The following is a 26,437-nucleotide window of genomic DNA, read 5'->3' on the forward strand; positions in this document are numbered from 1 at the left end:
ACCCCGGGTGATAACAATGAATTAACACATTTGCAGTCACCCCGGAGACATTTTCGCGTTTCTCAAACACTCGCAGCTTCACACCGCTGGAATCTTTTTAGTTTTGAGCAAATATTGGTTATAGTCGTGGGGGAAATGCTAAGCAAACCTGGAGAACCACTTGCATGTTTAAACTTTTGTACAGTAAGTGTAGGTGTTTTTAGACAACAACAAGGTTGATAAACAAGACTCATTTATTTCCCTGTATATCAGGAAACGTTCTTGTTGTTATTTAAAGGTGTTACATGTCTATAAGCAACTTTTTACATATAAACCTGTCATTCCAGAGTTTATAGCATTTTATATCCAAATATTTTATAAATTAGTTGTTGAGCAGTTTAAGTAAATCAGATTCAAACAATAATAAGTCTCTAGTAATTTACTTTATTCAGTCTGTAAAAGTTTGGGGTTATAGTAGATAAGAAAACAAAGACAGATCCTCCCCAATGTATCCTGCGGCCCCATCCAAAACACAAACATGGAATTGATTTAGAATTATGAGGTTATTGTCACATTTTAAAAAGTGGAACCATGTCATTTTGGGCATTTTGGTCAAACAATTACATATAATGAATTTGCATCAATTTTTTTTTTTGCCGCTTTACCCTTTTATTGTCACTTTAAATTGTAATCTGGCAATCTCAGTTAATACTCTGGAGTGTTATTGACATACATTAAAACATATTTTTATTTATGTTGTTCAACATAGATGATTTCATTCAAATCTTTGTCTCTATAGGAAAGTCCATGCCCAGATACATTACATTGATTTAGGGGCACAAAAGGCAACACATAACAGGCTTATACAGGTGTTTTAATTACTTTCATTATTCTGTGAATACTAATTAATTGATCTGAAGTGTTAATCCCTTTTTTCAGTTTTTCTTGGAGGGAAGAAAAAAGCTTTTAGAGCAAGTTTGTGTTGTCTTACAATAATCCTGACATGAGCACATATACACAACAAACAGTTGTGTTAGTTCAGAGACGGATTGACAGGAGCTCCTCCTCCTATGTTCAGTATAAGCAGTTAGTATTTTTTTGTTTGTGTCCAACAGTGTGTTGCCCCAGGTCCCTTTTAAACGTCACACTTCTACAGTACCTGGCAGAAGTTGGTTTTTAAGAGGCGCTCTGAAGAAAACAGAAAAGCAAGACTCTCCCACCGATTATCAGATTTTAGTGAGGGTTGAAGGGAGCGAAGCCATTAAACCAGTCGGAACGAGAACTTTTGAGACATAAATCAAAAGCAAGTTGAGCAACTGCGCTGCGGCGGCCCCTCAACCCCCACCCTCACCCCCCTCACTCCTCAGACGTGCGTTTGAACCACAGTAGGGACGAGTGGAACCTGGGCCTCACACTGGCTGATTTCATAAGCCCGACTGACCAGTGTCGAAGTCAGGAAACCTCCTGTGCTACTCGTTGGTCGCTGTCCAGCTCAGCTTAGTGGAAAATATTCACTTCATAATAGAGGCTTATGTCCAGTGGCAGTGTTAGTTACTATGTTAATTTATTCACTATTGAGTGGCAGTTTTGTAAGAGCTAAAAAATGTCCAAGTAACATCATTCTGTTCCTATGTTTTCTTCTTTTGTTTAGTTTTTTACATCTAGCGTATTTAGCCCCAGGTTAGGCTTCTTGTTTGAGTAAGTAGAATTACACACATCCGTTTTGTATGAGCTGTGGTTGTTAAACAGCACTTACTGCTGTGTTGAAGGTATCTCAGAAATCCAAACTATTTCAGGACTCATTTAACCATCGAGCTTAAAAATCATTTAGTGGTCTTAGGATGAGATTTCTTACCCTAAGTGGGGGCCACTGTTTTTCCCAACAAATACGTTTGCAGTAAATGACAAATCAATGCTTAATTTGTGTAATCCTAAAAAAAATTGTAAAATAATATCGGAAAATTTGTCTGTGCTACTTTTTGCACTGGTAAAGCTTTGGAACAAATTTTTATATTTTGATATGCTATTGCATCCAATAATATTTATCCAATAATCAGAACCTTTAAAAAAACCAAAACAATTGCCAATAAAATAAATGTATTTTGTCATGTTCTACTTAGGCTTTAATACAGTCCCCTCTTCCTGTCTGTAATCACCTCTGTGATGTTGAGAAATGTCTCGCCCACCGCACTAACTCATTGATTACACGTCATGAGTTATAGCCTATCAACGTCATGTGACAATAGAAAAACGTCTGTTGTTTCATATTAGTCATTACTGTTTATTTAGCTGTGCATCAAATCAATTTTTAATGGAAATGTTGTAGTCATTTGGACGGCACATATGCGTGCAGGAAACTTGCATGTAGGCAACACAAACAAACATGGAGTACCGTGACACAGGAAGGGTTCATTCTGAACTGCGGGTAGGACTCAGACCAGCCAAAGACAAATCAGGGAGCGTGTACCTAAAAGAGGAACTACTTATCGTGCATGGATGTGGTTTGGGTATGAAAAATATGTAATGGACCAGAAACTGCTCCTTGCAAATTGTGCCACAAGCTCAGCCGCCCCAACAGACTCAGACTGGAACACCACTGACCTCTTTCCCCCTATGCAAGGAGGTCAAAGAAAGTTAGCAGATGGGAGCATCTCAAATATAATTGAATTCTCGAAACAATCCCCAAACTCTTTATATACAGCATGTGGTTAAAAATCCCAAAGATGGAAAGGGTAAAGATACAAGTTTTATCTTCAAACATATTTATCTGTATTGATGCCAGTTTGTATATATGCCCGTTGATTTGTTATTGTCAAAAGTGATTTTTATTTAATTTCTTTTCCTGCACAATAAGAGCAGCCGTTATATGTTATTTACAAGTGCCCAGATAGAAATAAAATTGAACTGTCAAACTAGAATAGCACTCAGGAGAGCATATACCTCCACCAATGCCCAACAGTACCCTTATATACAAGCTGCACCAGAATTCACACACTCTGTCAGTTCCCTTTATGTGCCTGATTTCTTTCCCCATCAAGATCCATTAATTATTCCCTGGGAAATAAGGTGCAAATGTTGAATCTGCATCATAATTTAATGGATTCTTCCCCGACCCATCCTGTGTCCTTCCACCAAGTTTCATGGAAATCCGGTGTTAACATAACAACCGTGGTAAATTATTTAATAATTTTTTTTATTATCGTATAACGGTCCGAAAAAAGTTTCTTCTATATGGATAAAATAATCGGCAATGATTCTGGAAATATCATCAAGCTAAATTTCTGGGGTTTTTCCAACTTGTATTTATTTGTTTTTACAAAAGCTAAGGTATGTGACTCGAATGTATTGTTACTGCTTAAGAGGCAAAAACTGTGGTCGACTTCCTGCTTGGTTCACCTCAGGTGGTTTGGTTGTGATACTGTGGCGTATTGTTGTGCCATGATAAGGCGTCACCTAATCAGCAGTGTCAAACAGCAGGAAGCCAGTGGCTGTCCGCTGTCGAGCACAACTTGGGGCCGGAGCAGGTCTCGTATGTGGGCAACGATTCAATCAGCTGCCACCCTGGGTTCACTCCTCCTGACAAAACGCCAACTGTAAGGTGATGAAGCTGTCACCTCTCATCCACCCCTCCAAAAACACTACACACACACACACACACACGCACACTTCAGTGCCGTCTCAAGTACCAAAGTCATGAGTGGATTTGACATGAACACAATAGAATGATTTCGGCACTCGTCAGCCTCGACAATGACGCTCTAATCCGGGTTGACGGGTTCACGTTTGAAAAAATTACAGCTTGGAAATGGAGCAATAAGGCACACCTGCACTCGATCTCTCTGACCACGCAGGCGTCGGACAAGGAAGTCTTGTTGTGTCAGATCTTTACCCTTGACACCGTGCTCCTGTTAACAGGAAATGTGCTTGTTATTGTGCACTCACACGTTAGAGGTAATGATTACCCCCCATTGTCCTTAATGCCCACATGATCTTAAAGGTCTGTAAAATATATTTGTTCTGATGCAGCCTGTGTTTCTTTAACAACATGTTTATGTCACAAGGTTTTTTTTAAAGTAATCAATGTCCCAAATTTAAAAAGAAACGGATAAAAAGAAATAATAGGCTTCTAAATGTTTATTTTCCTGTTCAATTGACTCTTTTGCTAACCAGCAGGAGGAATATTTCGTAAGCACAGGCAGCTGGTGGGCAACTGACTCACCAAATTATCCTGGTCGAAAGCCATTTATCAATGTGATAGCCATCACATTATCCCAAGAGGGAACTTTGTGGTTTTATAGGCCCCCTCTTTTACTCACTTTCACTCTATTTAAAGGCTGGGCCCGGATTTACTTTGGCTTAACTTTATTCCTTGTTATGCTTTCCATGGCACCCCTACCAACCGTCTTCATCTGATAAGCCACTCTACCCATGCGCCTGCTTACAATATATTCATTTATATATCGTCGAGGAACTTAGTAGCAGCTGTAATATCCTATCCTGTGCATTTGGGAGAGATGACAAACTTCTCAATTAATTCCTAATTGCAGCCAAATACCGTTGAAAGTTAAGCATTGACTTGAGATTAAACAGTTTGTTTGATTGTGTTGTTTCCTTATTCCTCTATTTCAGAGAAGAGCTTTATTAAAAGATGTTAGTGTTTGCAGTCTACCTTGAAGGGATGCTTCACCCAAAAATGAAGATACACTCATTATCTACTCAGCACTGTGTCGATGGAGTGTGGGCGACGTGTCTGAGTCCACAAAACGCTTCTGGAATTTCAGGGGTAAACAGCGTTGCAGCCAAAACCAATATAATAATATATGGTAAGTAAAAAAGGATTTGGCTGCAACGCTGTTTACCAATGAAACTCCAAAAAGTATTTTGTGGACTCAAACAATTCACCCCCACCCCCTCCACCAGCATAGTGGTGAGTAGATCATTTTCCTTTTTTGGGGTGAACTATCCCTTTTTAAAGCGGTGTAATGATTATGTTTTACAGCCCTTCTTAAAGCGGATTACATAATATGTTGTCAGTTTGGAGACAGTGAATGTATCTCGGTGACCTCGGCATTTTGTGGTTGTGTGGTTAGTTTTTAGTCTAGGTTGGAAAACAGAGGAACAGCACAAACCTTGAAAAGGGAAGTGTTGCAATCACGAAGTGTGTGTGTGTTCCTCTGTGTTCCTGTGTGCTCATTGAGGCTTCAGTTCTCTACAAGGCCCGGCTATAATTTACACCATTAGTCTAACAACCTGTAGCCCCCCCCCCCCCTCCCCCGCCATTCACCTCCTTCACAAGATCAGAATTGCCTTTTGATGCTTGCAGCTGCAGTGAGAACATTGTGGATTTGTACATTATACCCATGAGCACACAGTGGACAGATGGTGAAGTCTCCAGCGGACTCCCTGTAGTATAGATATGCACAGTACTCAACACCTCACAGCTTAAGTTGAGTGCATGTTGATTTAAATTTAGGACCGTCCCGTGACCCAGGTATGATTTTCATGAGCCGGTGTACAGACATACTTAATAATGCTTAAACCAGGCCTAGAAGTTACAAGGTTATGCTGGTGTCATTTTATCATTTAACTGATTTTTGGAGGCCAATGCCAAGGTAGTAAAAAGTTGGCGATATTGATATATTAGCCTTCAATTCAACATTTACTGTTGTAGTGCTTCATGATGCTGTTATTTTAATATTGTGGATAGAATAGCTTTAAGTTATGGAGCTGGAAAAGAGCTTCAAAATCTTTTGAACTTAACTTTTTAAATGTCACTCTAATATATGTTTTGTCTCATGCAAATCTCTTTCCAGAAATAATCTCTACTCATCCTGTTGGTGGAATAAATTAAATGATTGTTGTTGTCCTTTCATTTGATCAATAATGAAAAAAAGACAAGAGAGCAGGTCTAACCTTTGCATTTTGATTTGACCGTGTCTGCGGGTTTTCCATCTTGTTATTATTAACAGGCTTTTCTTTGCTCACAGTGTTGTTGAAATGGGAAACCATCACACTGCTCCGTTTTAATTAACCTTAAAAGTGAATCTGTCTCCGAGGTGCAGGCAGTGATGGAGATGGATGGAATCTAATAGCATCAGTCAATAGTGATCTGTCCCTCTAATGCCTCTAATTGACAATTCAGAGCACCATTGCGGTGTTTGGCTGTCTCGCTCAAAGTAGTTGATGTGTGGAGAGCTGGAGCCAGCCTAGTTTCCGTAGTAACCTTTGTGATGTCTCCCAGTTCTTCCAACAAGCTTTTAAATTCTGCGACGCACCTGGTTTGTTTTGCCTGAGTCGTGTAATGTCGTCATTGTTTCAGTTCCCTACTCTGAAAGAACCCCAAATATCGTGTGTCCATTTGTGCATGTGGCTTTTTAAGTATTTTTTTTTTTTAGTTCCACTTCTGCCAGAGTTTCGTTCCTAAACTAAGTATTCACACATGGTGAAGTCAGCCCGGCCAGTTCTTTCTCTGCTCTAAAATTCCTCACTTACACACCAGGGCTGCCATGTTCCAGTTTCCAATGTGAGCCACTATCGCCACGGCTGGAGTGTATTAGATTCTCTATTGGGAATGTGGTGCTAAAAATACTGACCTGGCTGAAAGTGTACACTGATAGGAGCCTGGACTCGCTGCCCTGTGATGATTCGCCTCCTCCACAGGGTCACCCAGCACTCTGCTAGTTGACTTCACTGCCAGCACAGAATCACCATCCCCTCGTATTATGACACTGCCACAGCTTTGTTCACGAAACGGTTCCGTTTGACTGCGTGTGGCTCCGAGGCTCTTGGAAATGGGTTCCTTCATGGATCTAGACTTTGCTGCGGGCCCCCGTCAGCTGCTGTCAGTTTGATAGGAACAGTTTCATTTGGAGGTGGATGTGTTGAAAGAACAGATTTGTGACTTTCATGCATACAACTCAGCGAAAGGAGCTGCTGATCCAGGCCAAGCTGCTTTTAACAGGCGGCAGTTTAAACCCGGGGCTCGTACATTTAGATGTTTCTCAAAGAAGCCACACAGTCGTTGGCCAAACTCTCGATAATTGCTGTAAATTGAGCTTTTCTGGTAAAGGTCATGGAGTGAAAAGCTGGTTTTTGGACACAGTGTTGGGACACCGTGTGTATGTGTGTGTGTGCCCGTGTGTGCCAGTTGTCTAGTACTGTTATGTAACAGAAAGTGTAAAATGAGCCGCTGCCATAAAGAGGTGCACGCCTAGCTGTTATACCACTACCCCACATGGCTGACCAGTTGGCCTGATGCGCCCATCTCAACGGTGGGTGCGCTCGGTACACAAATGTAGTCCTCTCACCAGGCAGCACACCTCCAGCTGCACCCATGACTTGTGAACTGTAACACTGTGGCTGGAACGTCCCACAATGCACCTGAAGAGGAAAACATCTTTATGACCATCATTATTTGGTGTTATGTCACAAGCATGTGCTCCAAAAGCTGGCTGGTTTCCAGTGGAGAGAGCTGAGGAAATCCTCATTACAGTCGATGTTCCTCATGCAGAACCTCCCCCTGAGTGTAATAGGGCTTGATTTATTTTGCAGAAGGCTTCAAGAGCAGTGCACGTTTTATATACAGCTGCAGCTCTCTTGAGATTCATCTAGAGTGGAAACGACATGTTGATTGATTAATTCAATAAAGCAAACTAATAAAAAGAGCAATTTCTTGCTTCTCGAATAGGGATGCACAATAAAAAAAAATATCACTAATTATCAAACTATATTTTTCATCGAGAACAATAAAACAAAAGTTTAATATATTGAGATTTATTCCTTATGTATTGTGCAAGCAGAATGAGGAGGAATAACCTAAAATAAACAGCTTTGTGATAATTGTGAGGCTCTGTCATAACTATTTGACTTTCATAAGACTAAAAGATTAATGAAAACCAAAAAGGACAGGTAAATTATCTCAAGTTGCAACACCCACATTCATCTATTATACTGTCATTGTGGTACAGTATAATTTGAGGTGATTGATATGGGACGTGTCTGCACAGCAGCAGAGTCAAGGAATTTTTGTCATCAAACCAGATCATGTGTCTGGGTGAGGACTGACGCGGCCCCAAACTTACTACAGTTGCAATAAACGACCATTAGTGCTTGAATTCCCCTCCCAGACAAATGCTTTTTATGCATTAGCTAATGTTTTTTATGATCTCGAGTTACAGAAGCAACTCCACAAATCAACCCAGCGTAACCAAGGATGAGCACAGCTCTGATGACAGCGCTCCATATTTGACAGTGGCTCGCTGCCAGATATGTGGTTGCTAAACAAAATGTCAGTGAGGATAGTCTGGTCTTCATCAAAGACAGAGACACAACCACGTACTTTTCAGTACTTTTCAGTTTATTTCTAAAAAAAAAAAGATATATTATTTCTCCTCCTTTTGTTCATCTTACTTCTTCCACCCTGTTTTTCCAGTTTGCAGAGTAAACCTGTAGCGTGACGTATCAGCCAAGTGCAGCAGTTGTAATCTTCTGTCAGTGGCACCAGATAAATTGTCTTAAGGAATCTTCTTCTTGTTCTCCACATCTAAGAGTCATAATATCACCTTTTCATAATGCATAATGCAGTTTATTTTCCCATAAGACATGACTGTAAATCTCAATCTCTCCACACATTATTGTTTTAGCCTTTGAGATCTTTTTTGTAAATGATGCATGAATGAGTCTAGTTTCTAAAGAACCTGTGTCTTTCCTTTCTTGTCTCTTCAGTTTGTGTAAGCAAGGACATCCGCAACAATGTGACCAACATGCAGACGCTGGAGAACTGCACTGTGATCGAAGGCCACCTGAAGATCCTGCTCATGTTCAAGACCAAGCCAGAGGATTTCCACGGCCTCAGTTTTCCAAAGCTCAGAGTGATCACAGACTATCTGTTGCTCTTCAGGGTTTACGGCCTGGAGAGTTTCAGTGATCTCTTCCCCAACCTGACAGTCATCAGAGGCAACAACTTGTTCTTCAACTACGCCCTAGTGTTGTTCGAAATGCTGCAGCTGCGAGAGATTGGCCTCCACAGCTTGATGAACATCACCCGCGGTGCCGTGAGAATCGAGAAGAACCCAGACCTCTGCTACCTCTCCACTCTGGACTGGTCCAAGATCCTGGACACGGTGGAGGACAACTACATCATGGCCAACAAGAACGACAGAGAGTGTGGAGACGTGTGCCCAGGGGCGGCCCTCGGGAAGACCACCTGCCAGACGACAACAATCAATGGACACTTCAGTGAACGCTGCTGGACGCAGAACCAATGTCAAAAAAGTAAGAAGACATTTTTGTTATTATTCTCTATCACCTGTGCAACAATATTTGGCCTTTGTTATTGTCAGCGGTAGAACTGGTGTCATACGATCTGCACACACAGAACTAGTCCAGGACCATCCTGCTGAGGATCACTGTGTCTGTTATATATCTTCCCAGCATTGGTGTAAGAGGAGCAGACTAAAAAATAGAAACATGTGTCAGTATAATTCTTTTGTTGATCATCAATAACTGGAAATAATCAGATGTTGTTTTCTTGCTTATAAGAAACTCACACGACGTTTGGCTTCCATCTGGAGAATTTATATTTCCTGTAGCAAATGTTATGGTATTGAGTAACAGAACTATTCCCTCATACAACCGTCGTGATACATGTAATGAGAATCCTGGATCATGGCTAAAAACCACAGGGCGATAAAACGATCAATTGCATTTGACTGCTGGGATCTGTCGCACACAACCAATACGGGAATTTCTGGAGTTATTGTGAGCTTTGCCTGCCTGCTGAGGACAGTAACAACTTTATGGGTGTTTTTTTTTGTCACGGCCCTGCAGCCCACCAGTGTGATGGTATTTCTCCCTTTGATGCTGATGCTCCGTTTGTCTATGACAGACAAGCCTGTTTTTGTATGGGTTTGTGAGAGCGATAAAGATAATTAACAAACTTCTTCAGTATTATGAGAAGTTCCAATAAATGTTTTAAACAGTATTTAACTATCAGGACAAAGTAATTAATAGGAATCGCTGCCATTATCCTGCTTTTCATGGACTCAACTGCAGCTTCTGTTCTTCAGCAGATGGGTTTTATTCAGTAATGTCTCATGTTAGTCACTGTCTAGTTTTTAATGATAATCTAGTTGAGTCTAAAAAGATGCAGTTGTAATATAATTTTTTAGATGATAAACATTTATTTTCCCAGGAGGCTTTTGATTATATTCATAATTCTAATCCAAGCCCTGCTATTACATTATTGTCAAATGAATTCCTTGCCAGGGACTAGTAGCAGCTCCTAGTGCAGCTCTTTCCCAGCTACTTTCCACCGACACGTCATTATTTCCATTCCCCTTTGGTTTTACTACACGTCTAACCAGTCTAACATTTACAGAATTCAACTTTCCATTTGGATCAAATAAAAGATTATGGGGGTCTGTGCTTCAAACCAAAATAGCTCTTAGTTCGCAGCCGAGTGAAGGATGAATTTGCAGCTTTAAAGTTGTTTTGTGGTATTGAAATGTCAGAGCTGTGTCATGTGTTCAGGTTAAATTAAGTAGGCCAAGTTCTGTGTCAACGCAGCTTGAACTGTACTCTTAATGTGACGCAACGCCTCGCCAGTTAGTCCATGAATGTTTACTCTCAATAGGCCGTACTGCTGTCATTGCTCCTCTCGTGTGTGTGGAGGAGGTGAAGAAGATTGTGGACATCATGACACATTTCTCATTCTCCGCTGTGAAGCAATAAGCTCCGGCGACACGGGCTGTTCCCTATATGTTCTGGCTTTTACTGTAAAACCACAAGCCCACCCGTTTCACACTGCCAAAAAGGTTCAAGTTCGAGTGCTGAGAAGAATTTTGCGCATGGGTGACGTGTGAACACCTTGGCTCGCACCCGTTACGCAACAGTGCGGCACATTAGTAATAACAGTTCTTTTGAAGCAGTTCCCCTGCACATGTCTGACTTTTCGAGCTCTCAGTGATGTTTGTTTGCTGTGGCGACTGTATGCACTTTCTCTCTCTTGAGCTGAGCACGCCCCATTATTATGCTCTCCAGTCCTCTTGCCACTGAAGAGTGTTTTTATAGTTTTTCCACTAATGTCTGTGCTTGAGGTGATTTGTCTCCGTCATCACAAATCCTTGAAGACATTTGCAGAACGGGCCCAGAAGACCTAGTGTCAAATTGTGGCGATGTGGTGAATTTCAAGGGGGAAGTGTTATATAAAAAGTCTCCCAGCATATGATTTCCTAATTGTGTGCCATATTCTGTTGATGAATCAACGCCAGATGCTGACTGGCGAGCACTGGTCTTCAGCCATGGGCCTGCATTCGGCACGGGCAGGGCTTGTGGTATTGTGGTCTGGGACCTGCGGTTTTTTGCCTACTTTCGCTGAAGCATGAAAAGACCCGTCAAGCCCCAGCTTGAACCACAGGACGGAGAGCAAGGCATTCGGTGTCCCTTTCAGATGTTGTGCTTTTTACTTAGTTCTTATTATAGACCTACAGTAGCTCTTAAAGTGAGCTACGTGCATCTTTTTCTCTCTGTTAATCTGCTGCTCGCTGCAATAACTTTCGTCACAGGGCTCCAGAGTAACTTTTCCAGTAGTTTCACAGGTGCGCCCTAGTAAAGCTTATGAGCATCAGCACCAAAGTTTAGGCCTTAAATCAACATGCATCGCCAACACATTCAACACGAAGACAATTATAGATTTACGGTGATAGCATAAAAATGTGGTGAGTACATTTCTGTCATTTACAGTACAAGTAAACAAGGAAGTGCCCCCCCCCCCCCCCCCCCCCCCCTATAGATCACATCCCCCTGAGAGCCACTGGGTCTCTGCACACGTGAAGCACAACCCCATAGCTCTTTGAACCTGACAGGTGCTGTGCTGCCTCTTTGTCACCAAAACCCCCCAGGCTAGTTCCCACGATGCTTTTACTCCTTCAATAAAAATGACATGTTATCTCATGTACAGTTGAATGTTATCTGGAATTGCCCTGTACTGTTCAGTCATCCTTCTTGCCAAATATGGGACGTTACTCGGTTCAAGTTTCTGTTTTAGACATTGAGCCGGGGGTGAGAAATGACAGGATTTTCTAGCTGTGATTGGAAGCGGTTGGTATTAGTAGTTTTATTCAAGTATCTGAATAGATTTTCTGATCGATAAGCTTTAGATCATGTTAATATTCCTAAAGGAAGCAAGAATACTCAGATCATGCTGTATCATATGATGGGAATAACTTTCTGATCAATATAAGCGATAAATTGGAAATAGTTTTTTTTACATACAACGTAATCTACAATGAAGTACAATTTGATATAAAAATTATTTTTTTGCGTTTCTAGCCCAATAGAAATTTTTGAAATATAGCTTAAAATTGGCAATACAATAATACCTTACGTGTGTACTGCACAGAAAAAGCAGTGGTTACATGCTGCAAGCGACAGAGGTGACGGTGGGTCCAAGCACTTTCCATCCACCGGGAGAAAACGAAGCTGAAGAACCACAAGGCTTGGCTTAGCTCCCATGTTTGGAGTCACAACCCATTTCCCTTCCTTGCTTCTCTAACAGGGGTAATTTGAGCTTGTCCCAGGCCAGCCACTACTAATTTCCCCTTCCTTTTTATACCAAATTGGGTGCGTCCATTCAGTAAAGTGGCAAAGCAAGGTTGCGGGAGATGCTCATTATGAAAGCTGATTGGATTTGACTACAGGCACACACACACACACACACACACACACACACACACACACACACACACACACCATGTCAACAGCTGTAATTGTAGCAGATACAAGGCATCGTGCTGTGACGCATATTTGCAAATCAATCTTTACATTTTTGATCGAAATTAGTCCAGAAAAGGTTTGATTAGCTTGGCAAAATTCCGGGAATATTCAAAGTTGGAATAAACTGGAAATTGTGTGGGTAATTTATACTAACTGTATTTACCTTGTCATATAAAGACATAAATATAAACATTTTGTTTTGTCATAGGCTGATTTTAGCCCTGAAGAAACTTTGGGCACTTGACTATATGCTTCTGCATCTTTGTGTCATTCCTAACATAGGTCTTTGCACAGTATTTGCAAATGTACACAGCCTTTCCTTCTACGTTGGCTGGGGTGAAATGTCTCCACACAGGAGATAATGCACGTGGAAGTGTTCTGTAGAATAAGATGAGAAAAAAGCTTGTAAAAAAACACTTATGCAATGCCAGAGATATAAATAGTTGGCCAAACAATTGGAATCGTCTTTAAAAATATTTTACAATTTGATGGATAAATAAATAGAACTAGGCTAGATGGACAGATGAACAATCCTCAATCAGCATGCTAATATATTTCCCCAAGTAATATCATTGAAACTTACCAGACTAGTCCTGCACACTACAGCAGGCCTCAGTAGCATTCAACCTTACATAAATCTTTAAAATAGAGTTTTGAAGGATGTTTTTATTGCTCAGCGTATTTTTATATTTTTTCAAAACTCCCGAGCTTAATATTCCCATGGAAAGTTTGCGAAAATTTACCGGATATTTCCCCCCCCTTTGCAACCCTAGGTTTGATATATTAAAAGGTTTTTAACTACGTATTACTGTGTGCCTCAGAGGTAGTTTCAGTTCTTGAGTTTTTTTTGTCTTGTATGTCTCTCTATTTATTTATTTCATGACTTACCGGTAATAATCAGTGGATGTCAGATTGTCAGTCTTTCATAAAGACAGGCTTTTTAAATCTGCTGGCAAACAAAGCAGGCCTTTATTTCCTTTTTAAAATTGAGTTAAATTATTATGTGGCACAAAGGGAGATATTACTGTTTAGTCTTTTAATGAAACATTTCTTGCCAACACTCATTTAAAGATAATGGGTATTTGATTATGTTTTAGTAATGGCTGTTATGTGGCTCAGCTTGTTGGGCTGTTAGGATGTCAGCTTAGCCTGAGCCGCAAAAAAAGACTGGCAGCTGAACATATTGGCTGTGACTCAATAAGAAACCGGGTGCTTCCATTTGAGATATTCTTTTGGACTGCTTAAGAGCATGGACAAAATGTCCACCGGTTTATTTGCATTTTTTTAAAATTATGTATATATATTGTTAAAATGAATTTACTATAATTATCTTTGGGGCATTTTCTATAGAGGTGAGAGCAGCTAAATAAAAATAAATGAAAGTGAGGGGATTGAGGGATTGGGAATAACATGGAACAAAGGTGCCTGGCCAGACGCAAGCCCATCATGGTTCATGGTCACGGCCAGCCAGACCATAAAACACAAACGCTCTCAGGGGTCTCCCTAATATTGCACATGTAAGGCCACCTTCTTGTCGGGGAAATTCCCAGTGTTGGTATGAAGTCATTTTTCAGTAATCATATGTCACACAAGTTGGATTACTGTGAAACAAAATCCAATGGCGTTATCTTTATTAGTTTTACTCAGTGCAATCTCATGTGTGGAGTATTAGGTCTTTGTTATTCTAGTGTTATACTTGTGGGAAGCAGTGACAAAAATGTGAAGTAATAATGAACAACTAGAGTACATACCTTCGCCCAGGCCCCACAGTCCACTTCAATCAAGCTTCAACAAAATGCACACACTCATAGATATCAGTTCCCTAAGTATGACAGATTTTTAATCAAGATTCTTTAATTATTCCCCAGCAAATATGTGAAAATGTGAAAAATATGTCATAATGTTGAAGAAATCCTTGATCCACCGTTTGGTCCAGATCTGCCCCAAAATGTGGATGGACTGATTCCTTCCATGTTCCGTCCGTCCACCACGTTTCATGGAAACCCTGTCCAGTAGTTTTGTGTAAAACAAACCAACCAACAAGGGAGCAGGGGTGAACACATAACCTCCTTGGTGGAGGTAATAATAAAGGCCCCTATCGTCCCTACAGCTTTTCAATCATTCTTTAATGGCTGGCTTTATTATTGCTGGAATATTAACTATATACTTAAACTTTTGTTCTCTTTGTGGAGCTGTTTCTGTTGCAGGCTGTTCACAAAGCTCAGGGCGGTACACAGTAAATGAGCTTGAATTTCCCAGGAGGCCAGTATTTTACACACATTATTAAATGTGATCTTAATTATCTCCTTCTGCCGGAGATGATGATGATGAGACACCCAAGAGGGACCGTCCTGTGCACCGCAGCAGCTTTCACTAGTCTCTAGATCTGTTACATATTTAATAGGCTGCCATAAGGTGGAGAGTGGATCTGAGCCTCCACCTCACACTTGTTGAATGTGTGCATCTGTAGCCTGTGGCCAAAGGGAAGATCTTGTGGGTTGATGCAGGTTGTCTCAATTGGGTTTTTGTTATAAATCACACTTAACCCAGGTCAGGTGAGAATCCTGCGCCCCTTGGCTCACATTACATATATCTCCAGTCCAATCACAGGATGGAGTTGGAGCTGTGTCAGGGTCAGTGTACGTGGGCAACACAGATATGACAATAAATCACACGGAGACACAGCGTGTGCGTGTGTGTGTCTGAGAGTGTGTGTATGTTTGCAGCTATTGTTTAGTCTTGCTGCTAGGAAACACCAGACTAACACTGGGGTGTAATCGTGGATATGAACACATCAGTCATTCACCCGGGCCATATCGGAAGGAGAGGCGAGGTCACCAGTCACGGTGGAGGTGAGGAGGGGTGAGGCGAGGGGTCCCACCTTGCCATTGACCTCAGCTCTCTGCTGACCTTGCTGCTGCTTCCACACGCATCGGTCATCGCCGGTTCCACCGCAATCCTTTTCCACTGCGAACAATGGCAGTCGAAGAAGTTCACAAAGCGTTCTTCCCAAGTCCTCTTCCCAATTGTTTCCCGTCTTTGTTGGTCTGCTTCCTCTTTGAGGTTATGAATGGACGCCCAGGCCTGGATTGCCGCCTTGGTAGCAGAATACACTTAAATGAGACCAAAATACTGATGGGTGGCCGTTGGAGGTCAGCAAGGCAGGAAGAGGACTAAATTAGCTGCTAGTAAAGCTGTCTGTGGGGAAATAAGAGGATATTGAAACTGGACTTTATTATTTTGGGATGGAAGGGAACGCTGCCGTGACCAAACTACATTTTTGTTTACATTGTCGTCACTGACTTGTGTTAACTGATGGCATTTTTAATTTGGAAATTATAACTGTATGTCACTTTTTACTCATCGAGGTTTAAGGACACCGCACTTTGCTGTCTCTCTGACATTAAGGCCTAGTCATAGCATAATTCATCTTCATGTTTTCATTGCCAGTCGTACTGCCTCTAAAACATAAACTGTGTTCGAATGCCAAGTCCTTCTTCCATCACATGCATCATTCCTGCTGTTTCTATTTTTGTCATGGCCTCCATTCCTTCGCTATCGTCTATATAATATTAAACTTTTAAAGCTTCCTGCGCAGTTTCTTGCCCTTGCTAGAAGAGAGAAGTAAACGTAATGTGTTCAAACTGAAGCAAAGGTGTTAGAAAATGGACACTTGTGAAAGTCGTTACATCCTCGCTGAGCGTTAACAGCTGTTCTGCTGAGTGAAAATGTCCTCAACTCCCCAGAGAAGACAAACTTACTTTACCCATGTGTTCAAAATTATTGCCTGTCACACGTCTTCCAATACTGACTGCTGTGATTTTATGACAGGACCGCTACATCTATTCAGAGATCTCACAGCGTTTCATCAGATGTCGTCCAAACACAATAAATTCTGTACATGCACATATGGCCATTGTGTATATTTCTCGGTATAGGACTTTTTTTTTTTTTTTATTAGAAGAATTTTTTTCTTAAATTCTTCTGAAAGCGGCGTTATAATCCCAACATCATGTTTGAATTCCACTGGGGTTTTTTTTTGTCTTCTGGATGAATATTCAAGTCGTCTGTGAGCCATTTGTCTTTTGGTTCCTTTTCTTGCCTCAGAGACATTATTATTTTTTAGCATCTGGTGCAGAACGTGGTAAGTAAAACTTTTTGTAGCACTGTTTGAAACCAGAGCTTCGCAGTCACAAAGAAAAACAAGCAAAAGGTGCTACATGTATGCATCCATCAACGTATAGTCTTTGCCGCCAAACGTTGCTTCTTTCCATTGAGCGGCGCTACTTCTTCATCTGATGCCAGACTGGACGCTAAAGTGGCACCTGAACTGCGCTTCTTGAGGTGATATTATGAGATACGATGGGCCAGGCCTTGAGGTTAGAATGTTAACTTCAGTAACACAATACATCAACGTTTGAAAAAATACCAGAACTGTTACTTCCTCACATTGTCTCAATTATCAGTGAATTTCTCCTTTACTCGGTTGTCGTGTTTGACTGTAGTTTACAGTGGTTGAGACAAAATGGGACAAAAATACATCATCTCATATAGATATATATGTAACTCAATTAGTAGACCTTACTTTTAAAAATAATTAGTAACATGTTTTGACCCAATTTCACTTCACTTTCACAGTTTACTACACAAGAAAAATTTATCAGACAAGGCAACTGTGCCTAAGCTCCACTTTTTTCCAAACCTCAACAGTCTTCTCTCTTCATGGTTCAGTTTGTAGAGCGCAATGCTACTATCCTAATACAGGCCCCACACACACACACTCACACACACACACACACACACTTGCACACACACACACACACACAAGTCCTTTCCTTTGAGCTGACTTAACAGCTCTGGCATTCAGTCTTATATGAAGCTGCACCCTGCGAACCCTCGCCGTTCAGCTACTGGAGCCATTCCCTTGGAATCCCAGACATTTCAAGCATCTGTTAAAGCTGGGCCGACAGGCATTTCTTCACCACTGTACGCGCTCACACTCACAATCAACAGTCGATCTACAGCATCTTACTACTGTATTTCTGCTGGTTTTATCAGACCAACATGGAAATATCTACTTGATCTGACCTCTCCCCAGTTACACACAGCTTTGATCCAGATCAGTTTGTTTTGACACTTTTCTACTAATTATAAAGTAAATGTACATCTGACTCTCACATAGTATTGTGGGTAATATTAACACCACTTTTTGGCGAGGTGAAAGATTTGTGTAGAAAAATATCTTATTTCTGGTTCTTTATCCCTTTTAACCGTCCATATTTGAGTCCTGCAGTATTATAGGAGAGTAAAGCTAAATCAGATCAGTCTTAAAATAACAGGATCTGTGTATGAACCTTTTATCAGTGGGCATGTATTCTTCCTAGATTTTCTTTTTATTCCACCCAACTGGTTGTTGGAAGAGCTGTAGATATACATTTAGAAAAACATCCACTCGAAGGATCCAAGTGTCATGAATAAACAGCGTTTTTCATCCAGGTCAGACACCTGTAGCCTTTTTCTGTCCTTTAATAATTAAATATAACTAAATAAGGAAAGGAAATGACAGAGAAAAAGCACTTAACGTTCCGGCTGGTGGCCCTAACTTGTTTGCTTCATCAAATAAACTCAATTTACTTATAGAAGTGGATTAAGGAGACCTTCCTATGTGACTCTTGTATTGTGAACACTTTGTGCCTGCTTTCATTTATTATTTATTTCTGTGGGCAGCTGCACACTAAGTAAGAAGATTAATAGCGTTGATTAAAATTTTAAAAAGCAACAAAGTATGAGGCTGCATTAATGGTAGAAATGCTTTTAATGGCATAACACGGAGATATTCATTGTTTCAGCCTGACACTGAGCCCTGAGAGGGAATGAAGATTCAAGGCTATGGCGTGCGTCATTTGCCTGTCAAACAGGCAGCATAATTGACCATCAGTGATTGCACGATGTTTTATCATTTCTATTCCAGTCACGGATAAACCGGATATCCTGCCTTCAGATGATAGCAGTGTCCGGCTGACGCTAACAACAAAAAGTGCCTTCCCATGTTGTTTGTGTGTTTTTGTCCTATTAATGGAGAGCCGGGCTCGGCTAATGAAATTGTTTACGGCTCCTGTTGCCACCCGAGTCGCCTCAACCGAGCCTTGCTGCGGCTGAGTCAGACCAGGTGATGAGGACACACCGGAAAGCAAAAGAGACAAATAGTTCCAGGCCTTAATATACATCTGTTGTTTTTGAGTTGGATAAATCATTGGTTGCTTCTTTGTCTTAAATGTTTCTCTTATATTTAGATCCTCACTGATATCTGTCTTTTCTTTTTCTTGTTTCAACAAGATTCAAACATTTGAATTTAATTCATTCATTATAATAATCAAAAGTCCTTTATTTGTTTGAGGACTGCAACGAATTTAATATCCATTCATTATCAATTAATATGTCAGTTATTTTCTATTGATTTGTAATTTAAATACATGTATTTAAAATGTCCAAATCCAGTAATGAGTGACAATTTCACAGAGCCCACACACAAAGTATTCAGAATTGTTGTTTGAATGACTTTAGACCTTTCTTTCTCTCCAAACACAAATTTCTCGGTGGTTAGTGGTTTCCTTTTTTATTAAGAATTTAACATTGCATCGTTTGTCCCGGGCTCCTCTCCGTACAAGTCTTTCCAAAGTCAACCTCTCGACTCAAATGTCACACACTCCATGAATTGGTTCATTGTTGATTTTGAACAGCCCTCCATCTTCGTTTGCTGCCAACTAATTTATATTAAAGGAATAGAGGTAGTTGGCATGCAGTGACAAGGGCACCGTCGAGGATTTGAATTTTTACAGGGAAATGCAAACGCTGGTGTCGACTGACTGTTCTTTGTTGTATTCAAATTGGAAAAAGGCCTCAGATGTCTGGATCATGTTTGTATCCATTGGTTTTAGGTAAAGCTTTGAAATATAAAATCTTCATAAAGGTAATTTCATATCCACATGATACACATGATTTATTGGTACTATTTCCATTTCTCAAATATGTAAATTGTGGTTATGTATTTGCAGATGTACAGTCAGTCACAGTCCTAGTTTCAGGACATGTTCAGGTTCTTGCACAAACGTGTTTTCCATTGCATTTTATTATTGGTCTGCCTCCTGTATAAACATCTATTAGCAGTGGATCTGACCGTAATCAACAAAATGCTCCGGGATACTCCAGAAACCTCATCTACCAGCCTGATGAAGGGAAGATAGACCTAACATCAGGGCTTGTGGGGACTGCAATCAGCGATATCACTACGCTGAGATCAGAGTCATGTTTCTCTCTGTTTTATTTGTGTTTGTTATTTAAACTTCCACAACCATCTACCAGAAAAATACAGCGTGGAGGATTCTACCAGGCAGAATAAAGGACTTTGAATCATTACTTCTGATGGTTGACTGAATGCATGAAAACCCAACATGGTCCTCAGAAGAGCTCATTCCTCCAAACAGTTCCCTTAAATCCAATCAAGCCGCATCAAATTGCACACACTCACAGATTTCAGTCCTCTAAACATCCTTGATTTTTTTATTGGATACTTTCGATTCTACTTACTTGGTTGGTGAGAGGTTTGGTTTGGTTATATCTTGGGGTTTAAGAAGCAAATTGAAGATGTTCCCTTGGGCCTCTGTGAAACTTTTCTGACATTTGATAGACTTCTAATGGTTATTTAGAAGCTGATTATTTCTAATCATATCATATCATGGATCTACTACACTTCTGCCTTTTCTATATCTCTTGCCTGACATCAGCATCCCTAAATATCTGGTCAGCTGTTGTGCTGCACAAGGCAACAAGTGCCAAGCGATCCATGTCACATTTAAATCATATATCAAACTTCAAAGTTCAATTTTGGCAGCTTATTTTTGCACTCGTGTTGCTCTGTTGTTGTTCTGTCGGTTGGTTTGAGAAATCAGAGGCGGAGAAACATTGACAAATCACCGTTTTCAAAAGCGCTTGGTTTGGTCCTACTAAGGTTATTCTCTTCTAGGCTTTCAGCATAAAATAGTCCTTCATAAGAAACTAAATACCACCCTCGTCATGGCCGTGGAATTTTAATTACCAACCAGCGCACCGCCACAGTCCCGTTTGGCATTTTCTTGGGTCTAATGTGATCTCAACACAAAACGCCTCAATGTGCTGTTGTTTCATCACTGCCTTAAAAGGAACCTGGAAAAACTCACCACAAACCGATTTAAGGGAGGATTGCGGTTAATGAAAAGCACAGAGGCTCGTAATTTCAGGCAGAAATCCCAGAGTTTTTTGGGAACGGTGTAGTTTAGTTCTATCCTCTTTGCTTGTAGGATTCCTTATTGCTTACGGTGTTCTTTTTAATGTTGGAACAAAAATAGAAAACTTTTCGTTCAACTTGGTGTATTGGTTTCAGATCGATCCAGAACTGCAAACAATGGAACTGTGGTGAACTGGGAGTCATTCCTAGCAAGCAATTTGGATTCTTTCTGCTTTTTTTGACACCCCGCGTTGGCTGGCAGTCGGCACAGAGCCGTTTCTTCACCTCCCTCTTCCAAGCTGGCATCGCCCTGACAGGGTGTATTCATCTCTGTCACACTGGAGCCTGGCGTTGTGTTGGCTTGTTGTTGTTGTTGTTGTCCATGTCGGGCTTCGGGGATTCAGCGTCTCATTGTGTGGGCTCATCCAAGTGAAACCTCCGCTAATGAGATAAAGAGCCAGGCATTTCTGCACCATTATTCCTCCTCCTTCATGTGATCCTGCTGCACTTTGCACAAACCCCATGACAAAAGATCAGACGGAGCCTGGCCAGGGTGCCAGAGAAACCACTGTAATAAGGATAAAGGGTTCAGAGACACAAATTCTGCCGCAGGACTTTTTCTTAAGATGTTTCCAGTCGTAAATAAATCTGAGTCTAACTGCTGACCTGGCACTTGGCTCCCAAAACCCCACTGATTTATTGTTGTCAAGTGATTTCACTCTGCACAAATAGAAAGATAAATATTGAAGATGCGGACAAGATCTATCTCGAGCTAAGAACTACATGACACAAAACAAATGGGGAAACACTCTCCCCTATGTTTTCTGTGTTAGCTGCTGTGTCATAATAATAATAATGAAATTAATAATAATAGCATTTTTGGATGTTTTTAATGAAAGAATGACAAACTCTTCCAAGGAGCCTCTTCAGCGTCCCCCCTCCCTGTAGGAGATCAGAGATGGCTTGGGGTGGCCCCCCACTCAAAGGTCGTCAGGGCCTCAACCTTGAGAACATTTGTGACAAGCACAAAAACAAGTCTATTCTCCTCAGTGTGCCCACTCTTGTTTTTATATTAGAACCCTCTGTTATGTCTAATAGTGAATAATTTGGTATTGATTTTCACTTTACATTGATTTTATCTGAGCAGACGCGGCCAAGTCAGCAGCTGGCAAAGCCTTACAAATCTTTTCAACAGTGAGTGAGTGGTTTGTTTTGGTGCTTTGGGAAAGTGGTTGCCCACTTGTTCTTTCAGGTGCACGTCTGAAGCTTAGCATCAGTCACTCAAATGGATTTACCGAAATGGACTGACACACTTTAACCTTCGCCACTACACACACACTTGTGCCTCTGTTAAAGCATCAGACATAGAAGATTTAAAATGCAACAAGTTTATTTACTTTGACAATTATTTAAGAAAAAAATACCAGAACCCGAAAGTATTCAAATGGAAAATATATTTAAACTAAATGAGAAACGCAAAAAGTTTCTAAAACAATGAAATCATATAAAAGAAAGTCCCTCATTAGATCATCAAAATATTTTTTCTTTGATTTACTTGATTGATTATCTCTATTTTATAGATAGATAGATAGATAGATAGATAGATAGACGAATGGATGGATGTACTTTATTGATCCCAAATTGGGAACTTATTGTGTTACCGCAGGATGTCAAGGGCCTTGCACAAAGAGGGAAGAACAAGAGAATAAATACAAAAGATGACAAAATAAGAGACATGCATGTAAATGTGCAGTAGTTGTTTGCAAATGTAAAGGGAGGAACATGAGTAAAATAAATAAATATGAACATAAGAGGTGCAACAAGAAAAACAGCTCTCATGCAATCAGTCTGTAAGAGCAGGCGTCCGTTGTTCAAACACATCTAGATTTTTGGATGGAATTTTGTTGTGTCGCTCTGGGGCCTTTGAAGTCTCCAAAAAACGACTAATGAGTTATAGACAAGATGAGACATGATCCATCACTCACTGAAGCTGTTCCGCACAATACTGACAGAACATGATTATCTCAGCAGGAGTTTGAACCTTTACAACAGGAGAAAAACACACTACTCGGAGTAAAAATCATTATTATATAGACTTTGTTTTTCCTGCTGTCCACCAAAGATAGATGTGCAACCAAAAATACTTAATAAGAGCTATTTGTGCGTCAGATCAGTATATAAACAGCCGATTTGTGGTCGGGAGAAGACTGAACGAGAACTGCAATCCTGCTCACTTTAGTTCAGCCCCAGTCTGTTACTATGTGGCGCTTGTGTTTTTTTTGTGTGTTTTTTTTGCATACCTCTGAACGCTGCTCCTGCTACTGTCTGACTGGCTGGGAGAGAGGAGAAGAGACGAGGCGCTCAAAGGGTTAAAGCATGTGCCTGTCCTCCTTGGAGATGGGAGAGGCCATTTGTATGGCTAGCTCCCACAGCTAGCCAACACATTGGCTAAGGCTGAGGGTGGATCTGCTGCTGGGCCTGTGCTACGGCATGGAGCCCTGCTGCAGGATCAGGAGTCAGCCAGGACAGACAGCCAAGCTTTTGTGTGTATGCACGTGCATATGGGGGGGGGTCCGTGTAGCTTGAGGAGAAGTTGAAGGGCAGCTTTTGAAATGTACTTTGGAGGTGGAAAGGGAAATTATATCAATTTTATTTGTTTTTAAGTGCGGAGAGGATCTTAAATACTCTGTAAATCCCATTGTGAGGTAGAGTGTTTGGACGAGCAGACTGACGCAGATAAAAGGTGGTTATGTCATTTGTTTTGCTTGAACTGTGCCCCCTTAAGCTTCCCCATTTCACTGCCATTCTCATATTGCTGCTCCCCCCCCCAAACATACTCTCTTCATGTGCTTCAGGAGCTTACCTCCATTAATGTGAGAGGACCAAAGAGGGGGGGTTGTTGTTTTGTTCGTTTAAGGACTGACCTCATGACACTAATGAAGCCGTGCTGTTTTGGACATATACTCACTGAGTCATGCCTAACAAGAGAGGCTTCAGAGAGCTACAGAGAATAACACATTATGGAAATTCATTGTCTGGCATAATTGGAGATACAGCACCCGACTCTGAAATGGGGTTTTGCTCGATGTGGCTAAATGTTTGTTCAGGCCAATAAAACGCATGCGAGCTCACATTTGTACGAGCCGACCTGTGACCTGCCCCTAACCCCGGGCGATTCATTATCTCCTGTGCTGCTGAACTATCTTAATCTGGCTCTCGTGGACGAGAAGCTAATCTCATCAGGCAGGTCAGTCTGCTGTATTTACCTCAGAGTAGCCTCCGTGTACCCTTGCTCACTCGTCCTCACACCTATAGTGAGACAACGTGCACACTCACACATGCACACGCACACCTGCCAATCCTGAGAGTCAGTTATGTAACTTGTTTATTTACAGACGGACACACATGCGTATGGACGTATGCATGAGCAGGCCGCCTACAGACTTGTGTCTTTGTCCTCAGCTGAACGTGCTTACGCCCCAGAAACATCAGTGGACCTTTGTATGTTTGTGTGACTATCAGAACACTGTATCTTCCTGCTATCAGTGTTTATGTCTTCTGTGTGATCACAAGGTGCTTGAGTCCACGCTGCTAGAAAAGGCCTGTGCTTAAATAGTGTTCAGCGACTTCAGAGGATTCAGAGGTTGTTTGATTTGAGGGAATTGCAGCGTGGGGTTTAACCGTAGATCAGAGGCACAATATATCTCACATTTACAGTCATCGCGATATCAACATGCACAATATACGTATTGCCAAAGACCTCTTGAGCTGCAATAAATGTTGTTCCATGCGCCCTGCGTTCACGCTCTGCATGTCAATATGATTGGCCAATCAGATCGAGCCCTACTGCCCTAGATAGTAAATAAAGATATTCCGGTCATTGACAGGCCTGTCCAGGGTTTTTCCCTCAAAAATCAATCACAAAAGGTCATTTAATTTTTCCCATATCTAAAACGATCTGTTCTATGTATAGTCTGATCTAATCGGTGTACTTTCCATTTCTAAACAAATCTTGCGGTGCTTACCACAAGGAGGTATTATTAGAACGTTCCCCCAGGTATTGCAGTTCTTGTGTAATAACTCTTTCCAAGTAAACAGTACTGTTTTGTTACTTGAGTAAGAAAAAGCTGCAAATGTACAAGGCCCTTACAAGAAGAAGAACAACACCAAGCAAAGCCATCTCTCATGTGTCTCACTTGCAAGTTACTGTATTCTTCAAGTGTTTCTCCATCGTCTCTGTGTCACTTTCCCAAGACTTCTGGGTAAGTGTCTGTCCTTAGTCAGTTAGTGTTGGATCCCTACTGGTTGTGCTCAGTATGCTTGTTGGCCAAAGGCAGATGGTGCTCTGGGCTGCTAGCAAGTGTCGTGTGGATGGATTTGTCTCCTGTGGACAGAGAGATTAGGCCCTATGAAATTTCTGTGGTGTTAAAGATATGAAGAAACAGTGTCATTAGGGACCGATTAAAACCCCCTATGACAACTGGGGAACTGAAACGATATGTTTGTAAGCTCCTGTTTCCTGTGCTTCTCTTCCCACAGCTCAAACTGAGCTCGTAATACATAACCTCTACTTTCACATGACACACTTTGCTTTCATGGGATTCATTTCCTCCTTAACCTGACCTTGTTCTTCTTTCCCTACCTGCAGTGTGTCCTGTTCAGTGCAAACACCGGGCCTGCACCGAGGACTACCAGTGCTGCCACGACCAGTGCCTGGGCGGCTGCCGGAAGCCCAACTCAGCAAGTCACTGTGTGGCCTGCCGCGGCCTCCAGCTCGAGGGTGACTGTGTGGAACGCTGCCCCGCCGAAACCCATCTCACCTTCAAGGGCTGGCGCTGTGTCACATTCGCCTTCTGCCAGGATCTCCACAACAAATGCAAGCGGGAAAAGGAGCGCAAAAAGAACCCTGACTGCTACGAGTATGTCATCCACAACGGGGCCTGCGTCGCCGACTGTCCCTCCGGCTACACCACCGTCAACTCCTCCTCGTAAGTGGACACTCATACTGACGACCTGCAGGAACAGATCGGGAATCTGGTTCAATATTCTTCATCCATACATGCAAACCCACATAAACATCAGAACTTAATCCAGGGCTTTTATATACGATATGATTATTTTCCTTGTGCAATTTTGCTAAAAGCATACCTGTTGAGGGTGCTAAAAAAAAAAAATAACAATGCTTTAATTTAAAAAAGCATTCGGCTTACTACTGACGGATTATTATTAAAGACTCAGGTATTATGTAGTAATCGTTCGATTGGTGTAGAAGAGCCGGAGACAACAGTCAAAATGGCAAAAAGTAAATTTATTTTATTTGTTTCTTCATTTCTGATTTGTATTTTCAATCAGCTAATTATTAGTTGATAGACATAAAATTCATCAGCAAATGCTTTGGGAATCAAATTATTGGGTTTTAAA

General features: G+C 41.2%; 1 protein-coding gene across 1 annotated transcript in view; it reads left to right on the forward strand.

Annotated features, from left to right (window-relative positions):
* The window catches only part of insra (insulin receptor a), a 45,232-nt gene that overhangs the window by 2,107 nt on the left and 16,688 nt on the right, over positions 1-26,437 (forward strand). The window contains exons 2-3 of the mRNA XM_053437240.1: positions 8,704-9,252; positions 25,665-26,004. Of these exons, the coding sequence (XP_053293215.1) occupies positions 8,704-9,252; positions 25,665-26,004 (889 nt within the window). The remainder of the gene's footprint in view (positions 1-8,703; positions 9,253-25,664; positions 26,005-26,437) is intronic.

The sequence above is a fragment of the Pleuronectes platessa genome, chromosome 13 (assembly GCF_947347685.1).
Source record: "Pleuronectes platessa chromosome 13, fPlePla1.1, whole genome shotgun sequence".
Classification (NCBI taxonomy): domain Eukaryota; kingdom Metazoa; phylum Chordata; class Actinopteri; order Pleuronectiformes; family Pleuronectidae; genus Pleuronectes; species Pleuronectes platessa.